Source organism: Phalaenopsis equestris, unplaced genomic scaffold, assembly GCF_001263595.1.
Source record: "Phalaenopsis equestris unplaced genomic scaffold, ASM126359v1 Scaffold000006, whole genome shotgun sequence".
In the NCBI taxonomy this organism is placed as follows: Eukaryota; Viridiplantae; Streptophyta; class Magnoliopsida; order Asparagales; family Orchidaceae; genus Phalaenopsis; species Phalaenopsis equestris.
In genome coordinates, this window is record NW_018164448.1 from 2,224,584 (window position 1) to 2,234,749 (window position 10,166).

The 10,166-nt window shown below is 30.9% G+C and overlaps 1 protein-coding gene across 1 annotated transcript in view; it reads right to left on the bottom strand.

The window, feature by feature from the left end:
* The window catches only part of LOC110018248 (E3 ubiquitin-protein ligase SINAT5-like), a 37,880-nt gene that overhangs the window by 18,045 nt on the left and 9,669 nt on the right, over positions 1-10,166 (bottom strand). Inside the window, exon 3 of the mRNA XM_020715512.1 lies at positions 6,310-6,540. Coding sequence (XP_020571171.1) covers positions 6,310-6,519 — 210 coding nt within the window. The 5' untranslated portion in view covers positions 6,520-6,540. The remainder of the gene's footprint in view (positions 1-6,309; positions 6,541-10,166) is intronic.

Sequence of the window (10,166 nt, forward strand, 5' to 3'; positions counted from 1 at the left end):
ACAGGCGGTGGCGGCAGCAAGGCGAGGAATACAGAGGATGGAAAAGCCAAAGAAAAATACCACCGTAAGAACGAGCTACAGTCAGAGCATCACTCGATCCCTTAGAAGGAGATCACGACCTCAAACAAGCTATCGCCGGAGCACCACCCGCTTTTAAATACAGTCCTAGAAAGGAAAAACCTGAATGTCAACGGCTGTCCTAATAGAACGCAATCTAAAAACTGAAAACCTAAAATATGGAAACGATACATATAAGCTTTTGATAGCTAGGATTGGGTCCTCCAATTGAAAGGAGGCGCCAATCCCTCATGGAAGAATCGATCACCCTCCCGGGTCTAGACCGGTACGGTCCAGATGAAGGAATCGCGGAAGCCTCTCCTGCGGCTCCTTTATGCCCGCATCAGAGGACGAATGTGAGAGGTATTAGCAGTGACTTTCCTATGGCTAAGGGATGCAGCAGTGAAGAAGTAATGAGTAGGCAGGAGACATGGAGGAAGTGTGTTTCCTTCACTCATTGCACAACAGATGACATTGCATTCAAGTTGCCAAAGAGGATGAAAATAATAAATCTACTGAAAACAAGTTTATTCCTTTTCTTTTTTCATGAAAGCCCAGTTGACTTTTGTTTAAAGGTCGTTGTCCATTTTTCAAGGCTTTTCAACAGTTCTGAATTAAGTTAAACAATTTTATTTATTTTTCTCTTCTTTCTGGGGAAATTTTGTGCACAACGTCAAGCTAAGAAGAAGATTTTATACAAGTTCCTATGGTTATGTATTTTGTAATTCAACCAATTGAACCTGAAAGTGCCACTGCATAAATATTAATAGAGCTCTATTTACCCACTCAATAATGATTTCCCCGGTAATAAATTTGGAAGTATAAAGTGACACTTAATCAACTTAAAAGAAACCAGGGATGCTAATAATAAGATATGTTCAGCACAAATCTATGATTTTCTTTACCTCAGAATCCAAAAAAACAGAGCAAATAACAGTAACAAAGTTTTCAACTTGTGAGATCACAAAATCAAGTTTGTTTGATATTTAAAATAATAATAATCTAGCAAGATGCTTTCCAGAAAAAAAAAAAAAACCGACAATAATAGAACATTTATATCTAATGTTTCATGCTCTAAAAACGCACAAAAAATAGGCATCAACATCCGCAATGCCCCTTTTTCAAGATAAAAGTACCTAAAAACCTAAATGCTAAAAAATCTAGAATAATATTTTTCAATCTAACATTTCTCCAAATAACAGTTAAAGCAGGCATTTTAAAAGCGTGCTTAACGCAACAGCACGGCAACAGTGAGTGAAGCGCGTGCTTCACATTTTAACCACAAAGCGAATCGAACTGCTGAAACGGTCAAAGGGGTGATTGGTCCAGTTCAGTAGCAAGAGCAACTAAAAACTCTTTGATGGGCTTCGCTTTATTCTTTGGTATAGAGTGCAACTGAGTAAGAAATCAGGAGAGCTCAAGGGAGAAGAGCATAGTAAATACTTTATTCCATCTTCCTACTCACGTTGGAGAGCAGTACAAAACTTTCAACTGCCACCTATAGTTAGAAGGAGCAGGAAGTTGTTGCTGTGAATTTTGCTTAGGGCTCGAGAGCTTCGACCGACGCCTTCTTCGCCGCTGTTCTACACTAACGCCTATGACCGCAGGAAAAGACTAATCAATTTCAAGAGGTCCATCCTTCGAAACTATGCCACTGCCCGTTTCACAAAGTAAACAATAAAATGCGCAGCCTGTTTGGCATAAGGAAGTTATTATACTTAGTATATTTTTTATACTTTTTCTGATTTCATATATGTAATTACATAATTTTAAGGGTAATCATTCATACAACACTGTTCTTATGTATTTTAAGGTGTGAACGTGTTAGATATTTCAGGTCTATTGTTCAAAGTGATGGTGATATAGATGGGGATGTTATCACTATAATTCAACTTGGTTGGTTGAAGTGGAGGAATGTACCGGTTTTATTGTGTGATAGAAACGTATCGTTTAGACTTGAAGGAAAATTTTATAAGATGGTAGTAAAACCTACAATACTCTATGACGCAGAATGTTGGCCTTTAAAAGAGAAGTATAAAAAAAATTAAGTGAAATGAGAATGCTTAGGTGGATGAGTGGCTTGACACTTAGAGAGAAAATGCAAAATGAATATATTTGTGATAGGGTCGGTGTTGCACTAGTGGCAGACAAAATTATAGAGAGTCGTCTTAGATGGCTTGGTCACATTAAACATCGTCCATCTGATGAACATGTTAAGAGAGTAGATGATGTTTTAGATTCAACTTACGTTAATAAAGGCAGCGTATACCTAAAAAGACTTGGAGGCATATTGTAGAAAAAATAATCTTAATTTATTAGACTTACATGAAAATATGACACTCAATAGGGCGCAATGGAGAAAAAGTATTTCTATAACCGACCCCACTTAGTGGGATAAAGGCTTGTTGTTGTTATTGTTGTAGTTGTCACTCAAATTTTTAGAGGATAAAATATTGAATTTAGGTAATTGATTATGTATATTTTTTCCTTAATGTCAAATAGCTTCAACAACTACTGAATTAAGTAGCATGAACGTAAATCTTATCTAAAAACAAAATTCTTTTTCTTTTCTTTTTTTTTAAGAAATTATATAGTGAAATTATGATTGTTAACTTTCCTACCATATTGGTTTAATTCAAAGTAGAATTTTGAGCTAATTCAAGTTTGCTATATATTTTCAAACTTATTAAACTAATTCAGAGTAGATTTTAACAAATAAATCCTTTCTTTGTTAATCTTATTTATGCAAATAACCATATCTACTATAATCAATATCTCAACAAAATATATATTTTTAATTTCAAAAAAAATTAATGATTTAATACTTAACGAAATATGAACATATTAAGCTCATTATTTTAATTTTCTCATAATTACACTGAAGTTTCATCTTAATTTTTTACCCGGATGCAGAAAGTGAAGTGTTGTAATAAGTTGTTGACAGCCAATGTAAATTCTTTATCGAAAATCATGAAATAAATCTTTTAAATCATTATGTAAATGTTAGGGCGCCTCTAGAAGCAACGCATTGTATGGCTTGAATACAATGAAAAGTGTGCAATGGTCACTACACCGGTGCCCAGGTGTACTGCCAAATAGGCAAGGGTTCTCACATTATAGATGGATGCAGGTAAAAATATTATTTTATGAAACTATCATTAGAATAGGATTTTGGCATATATATACTCTCATAGATAAATTAATAAAATTAGTAAATATTATGGTTCATGAAACAAAAAAATATATTGTGCATTCATAAAACGAAAAAACTGAAAAGATAGCTCAAGTTTTAAATTTTGGTATTCTGGTACGAGTCACACAAAAATGGTGTAGACGTAATTATAGATAAGAGTTTGAAAAACAATATTGTAAAAATTAATAGAATTATAGATAGAATTGTAGCCCTAAATAATATTGTTGATACTAAGAGTTTTAATGGTACAAGTGTTTATGCTCCTCAAGTAGGTTTAGAAATAGGTTCAAAAGAAAAATTTTGAAATAATTCAGAAAAATTAATACAAATGATCTCTCTTAAATAAATAATATATTTTGGATGAGATTTAAATGAACCTGTTTCCAGTAAAGTGATAGAAGATTAAAAAAATATTCATAGTGGCTACAAGTTTGGAGAGATTAATGAAGAAAGTAATACTACTTTAGATTTTGATTTAGCTTATGATTTTGATATTCTTATATTTTATGTAAAAAAAGAGATGAGCATATTATTATTTATAAGAAAGGATCTAATAAAACATAAATTGAATATTCCGTATGAGAAAAAGATATTATCAAAAAGGTCAAGATCAGTCCAATTGAAAGGTTAAATACTCAACAATGATTATTAGTTCTAGATTTTAAGATGAGATGTTGGAAGATAAAAAATATCAGGAAACATTATCATAGAATTAGATGGAATCACTTAAAAAACACATAAAACTAGTTTTATAAGTAAACTTCAAGATTTCATGATTTAGGATATTCACGAAGAAGCTAATTTTATGCGAGATAAAGTAAAAAACAGTACTAAACAAGTGGCAAAAAAAATTATCTGGAGAATCAAAAAGAAAAATTTTTATAAATAAAAATAGTTTGTGGTGGAATGATAATGTGCAAGAAAAGAAAAAATATATTTTTTTTTGTTATACAAATTAGTTTAAATATAAAAGCTTAAAGAACTTGAAAAAATATAAGGTAGCCCAATAGAAATTTAAGAGAAAAAATTATGATGCTAAGAATTTTGTTTTTAGGGATTTTTATAACAAATTATACTGAAAATAGTGAAAAATATATGTATAAACTATCCAAACAAAAAGAAAAAAAAGTAAGAGTGTATTATAGATGAAAATCAAAAAGTGTTTTTCCTAGAAAAATATATTCAATATAGATGGGTGATATACTTTGATAAATTTTTCAATGTAGTTTCTGAAAATATGATCAACCTTAGTGATCTTAATATCATTAATAATAATAATAATAAATTTTTATTTTTATCGTCGCATAACTAAAAAAGAAGTTAATGAAATTTTAAAGAAAACCAAAATTTAAAAATCAGTAGGACCTGATGATATCGCAATTGAAGTGGGAACAATATTTAGAAGATTTGAAAGTTACTTGACTTACTAAACTCTTTAATAGTATTTTTAAAACTAAAAAAATGCCTAAGAAGTGGAGAAAAAGTATTTTGGTCCCCATTTTTAAAAGTAAAGGAGATGCTCAAGAGTGTGTAAATTATAGAAGAATTAAGGTAATGGTCATACAACTAAATTATAGGAGAGAGTAATTGAACACAGGTTAATGCGTGATACAAAGATTTGTGTTCAAACTGGAGGACGATCTTTTTGTATGCTTGTTGTTGTTGTTGTTGTTTTATATGCTTCAGCCTTTTAATTTTATTTTAAAAAATTTAGAGGGTCGTTAACATTGTTTGTAGCATATCATCCTATAATATCATGCATAAAAAAAAACATAATATTCTTCTTCATTTCTATGCGCCAAGTGATCACAACTTCCTTTACAGTAATGACAATCGATTTTTAAATATGTGCACCAACTGATTTAATAAGGCTTTAAAAAGTTGCATTTTTTTTACTTTTTTAATTAATATATCAAATTTTTAGAAATTATTTGAAACTTTAATTCGCAGTTTTGCCCTTAATGTTCGTCTTCAAGTAAAGCATTATCATTCTTTTATATTTATATCATCTTTTAAGTCATACTTTATATTTTATAATTGTGCATGAATGCATTTACATAATAGCATTTTATATAGCCTATTAGCGCTTTGGTTAACAAAAGCGTCGCTTCGCTTTGCGCTTTGAAGCAAAAAATATAGTATTGTGCATCACATTGCGCTTTGCACTTCAAAAACACAGTTAAAGTAGCAATGCATTTATCATTATGCAACAAAAGTAGAAAATTCGGAGATATTTAAACATATGTCATTACTTTAAACTTTATTTAACCATTCCCACGCAGCTTTTCTACAACAAAAAATACAAGCAAATTCAAGGTAATTTCGAATAAGATTTCAAATTTTAACGAATGTGTTGCGAAACTCCTTTTCAAATTAAAAATTATAGCATTACTGGCAAATTAAGAAGTGCCTCAGTTAGGAACGATGAGTCGGGATGTTCAACAAGGATGAATGTTGGAGAGATGTTGGAGAGGAAATTATGAAATTAAACCTTTAATATAAAACATTGTATCCTACATTGAACTTCATAGTCAATGCATCTTTTTACAGCAAAATCTCCAATTTTTCTTCGTAGGCGATCAAATTTCTGAAGTCCTATGATGTGATTCACCAAAATGATATTTGTAATTCCAATATAAATACTTCACATTAATGATAATAAGAAAATAGGGGATTTGCATACATACCACAAATTACTTACATATTTAACATCAAAATGTTTTATATTGCTTATATAGCATTCAAATCTCTAAAGCAAATCAATAACCACTAATTTTAACTTATTTAGAGCAAAACATGCCTTTTCAAGTATATATATTATGTGATTTAGAAAATAAGGTGGCGTATAAGTAAATAGGAAGCATTTTCAAATATATACATACATAAGATTTTTGTAGTGTGTGCAAATCACCCCAAGAAAATAATGCATCACAAAGACTGCAACTGTGGATATAGCATACTAGTATAGACAGCAATATAAGTCACACAAACCTGGGTCAAAGAATGTGTGATGCATATACCAGTAAACAAATAAAACATCATAAAATGGCAAATTATACCTGATGGATAGGGGGATACATAGCATTCAAGCATACTGGACACTCCAGGAGTTCTCGCACGTTGCTAACTACAGAAACATTGGACTTTGGTTGGTATTGTGTCGGATCATTCCCAATTTCACCCAAATCCATCGTCGATTCACCTTTTGGTGGATCAATTATCTCAACGTCTTCCACCATGCTATCGAAGTAGCTGCTGCCAGATGCCATGACTTTAATTGTCAGCCCAGCCTGCAAAGAAACCAGAACAACTAAACTCTCTTCTTTTTCTAGAAAATTTTCATTTTCCCTCAGTCATATAGCTACAAATGTTCTACACCTAGATGGAAATCCATATGAGGATTAAATTTTCAAATAATATCAACATGAACATGTCTCGCATATTTTTTTCATTAGTAAATACTGTTGTCATCAAAAGTAAGTTTTATATACTTAATTAAAAATTCGACAAATGTTTTTGCCATATTTGCAATTCATATTTCAGCCGAGTATTTTCACAAAAATATGTTCACCAAATCTATATAATGTTATAATCATTATATTAAAGAAAAGATTGTTCACAGTTTACAAGTACAAAATTTACTCTGGAAGTTTCGTTTGCTTCATTTTTTTAGCATGGCTTAGTTGGGCATAAGCACTCCAAAATCACTAAATTCCAATAGCAATCCATCTTAGCCATGCATTTCCAACTTAAAAAGTTACGAATTGTCGAATCTTTATAAAAAATTTAAATTTTAAAATTGAATATGATTTAAAAAAATACAAATTAATCAAATAAGAAAAAAATAAATGAAGTTCAATTCGAGGACCTTAGATAAATGCTTGCAGACATAAAAACCATCTTCAACTATTGTTACCGGAGTTGCACAAAAAACCATTCTCGGAGGGTAGCCCAAATCTTCCTCTCAATTTTGCTCAATAGTGTGAATGTCGATCACAAAGTTTAAAAAAATATTGAAAAAAAAACATTCAAGTTGAATCTCATGAACCGCATGCATAAAGCTGGAATAATGATCAATCTTAATTAAGGATATTTTCCTGGTTATATTTGAGCATCTTATTTGCAGTCAATTAATGCTAAGTGTCAGCACGGTAGTGAGTCAATGGCAATCAAAGAGAGCAGGCCGGAGTGTTTAAATTGGGTTTCTTGAAAATATTAATCAACTTTACAGATTAAATAATTTCAGCAAAAACATTATCTCACACAAAAACGAAGATGATAGCACAAACTAATCAAAGTAAACACACAAACCATCACAGTAGTAAATAAAGTGCAAAAAAATATAAGAACTGAGATAATTTGCACAAAATACGTTACGTTGTTCGGCCAAAACCACCGGTCCACCAAGACCTACATCCATACATAACTAATCTCCAAACTAAAATATCATCATCCCAATAATCAATACAACATGCATACTCTTTTACCGAGGTGAGTACAGAGCTGACTTATGATACCACATAAAGCTAAAAAAAACTTTAAAAAACTATAATCTCATACAACAACAAAGATGATAGCACAAATTGAACGAAGTAAACACACAAACTACCATAGTAGCAAATAAAGTGCAAGAGAAGTATAGAAGGTGAAATCATAGGCATAAAAATTTATTATGTGGTTTGACCAAAACCCCTAAGGCCTACCTACATATATATATAACCAACCCCAAATTAAGATATCACTATTCCAACAATCAAAACACATAAGTACTCTTTTCCACATGCAAGTACAAAGTCGGCTTATGTTACAAGGCAACAATCAAATCAAGCCACAACTTAATACTCTGAATTAACAGAAGATCTTCAATTTTTTTATACAAAAAAAGAAAAAAAATCACAAAATAGTGATGGCAGCCAAATTAATTCAACGACTTAAAAAAATTATAATATAATACAAAATTTTCATTTTTTTTTATATAAACAAAGAAATTTTTTTAATAAAATGGAAAAGAGTATTTATGTTTAACCAAGATAAGTTCATAAAGTAAATAATTATTTCTAAGAAAACATCCCAACAACTTGAATTTTTGTAAAAGAAATTTTAACAGTTAAACTTATATAAGATAGTGTGGAAAATTAACAAAATAATTTGTATTTCTCCTTATTTTTGAATTGATCATACAAGGTATTATATAGGAGATTAAAAAGGAGAAAAACTAGGAAACTATTTAACTAATTCTCTTAATTTAAGGAATTATAAATTTATTCTAATTCCCTTAATTTAAAGGATTTACCAATTAATTCTAATTTCCTTAATTAAGGAAATTAGAATTAATTGGTAAATCCTTTAAATTAAGGGAATTAGAATAAATTTATAATTCCTTAAATTAAGAGAATTAGTTAAATAGTTTCCTAGTTTTTCTCCTTTTTAATCTCCTATATAATACCTTGTATGATCAATTCAAAAATAAGGAGAAATACAAATTATTTTGTTAATTTTCCACACTATCTTATATAAGTTTAACTGTTAAAATTTCTTTTACAAAAATTCAAGTTGTTGGGATGTTTTCTTAGAAATAATTATTTACTTTATGAACTTATCTTGGTTAAACATAAATACTCTTTTCCATTTTATTAAAAAAATTTCTTTGTTTATATAAAAAAAAATGAAAATTTTGTATTATATTATAATTTTTTTAAGTCGTTGAATTAATTTGGCTGCCATCACTATTTTGTGATTTTTTTTCTTTTTTTGTATAAAAAAATTGAAGATCTTCTGTTAATTCAGAGTATTAAGTTGTGGCTTGATTTGATTGTTGCCTTGTAACATAAGCCGACTTTGTACTTGCATGTGGAAAAGAGTACTTATGTGTTTTGATTGTTGGAATAGTGATATCTTAATTTGGGGTTGGTTATATATATATGTAGGTAGGCCTTAGGGGTTTTGTTGATCATACTTACAGAACATGCTATGTCAGGTCGAGTGTGAGCAAGATATATGAGTTTGCCAACCAATCTTTGGTACATTCTTTTATCCACAGCTGGTTCTGGTTTATCCACAGCTGGTTCTTCTTTAGCTTCTCCCAACTTATGGTTTGGATCTATTGGAGTAGCGATTGGTTTACACTCAGTCTTCCCTGGTTCTGTCAATAAATCAATCACGTGTTTCTGCTGAGATATGAAGATCCCCTGTGTGGAATATGTCACCTCAAGACCGAGGAAGTACTTCAATTTCCCCAGTTCCTTAATTTCAAATTCTCTTACTAGTCTCAACTTCAATTCATGCTTCTCGTTCTCATCATTTTCAGTCACTATGATGTCGTCCACATAGACTAAAAGAGCAGTCACTCCCCCTGCAGCTGAATGTTTAATGAAAAGAGTGTGGTCACATTGGCTTTGATTATACCCAAATTCCTTCATGACTTTTGCAAATCTGTCAAACCATGCTCTAGGAGCTTTTTTTAACCCATAGGAGATTTTTTTAACCCATAAATGGCCTTTTTAGCTTGCACACCTTGTTATCTGTGTCCCCTTCAGGTCCTGGAGGGATGTTCATGTAGATTTCCTCATTTAGGTCACCACGAAGGAAAGCATTCTTTACATCATACTGTAGCAGTTGCAAATTGAAGTGAACAGCCAATGATAACAAGATTCTCACAGTGTTCATTTTTGCAATTGGAGCAAAGGTTTCCTGATAATCCACCTCGTAAGTCTGAGTGTACCCTTTCGCTACTAACCTTGCCTTATATCTTTCAAGGAATCCATCAGCCTTGTACTTTAATGTAAAAATCCACTTGCAATCAACAATGTTTTTTTCCTTTGGTTTGTCAACGATCTCCCATGTTTTATTCTTTTCTAAAGCACTCATTTCCTCTTTCATAACGTCTCTCCATTCCTTTTTTGTCAATGCCTCAGAC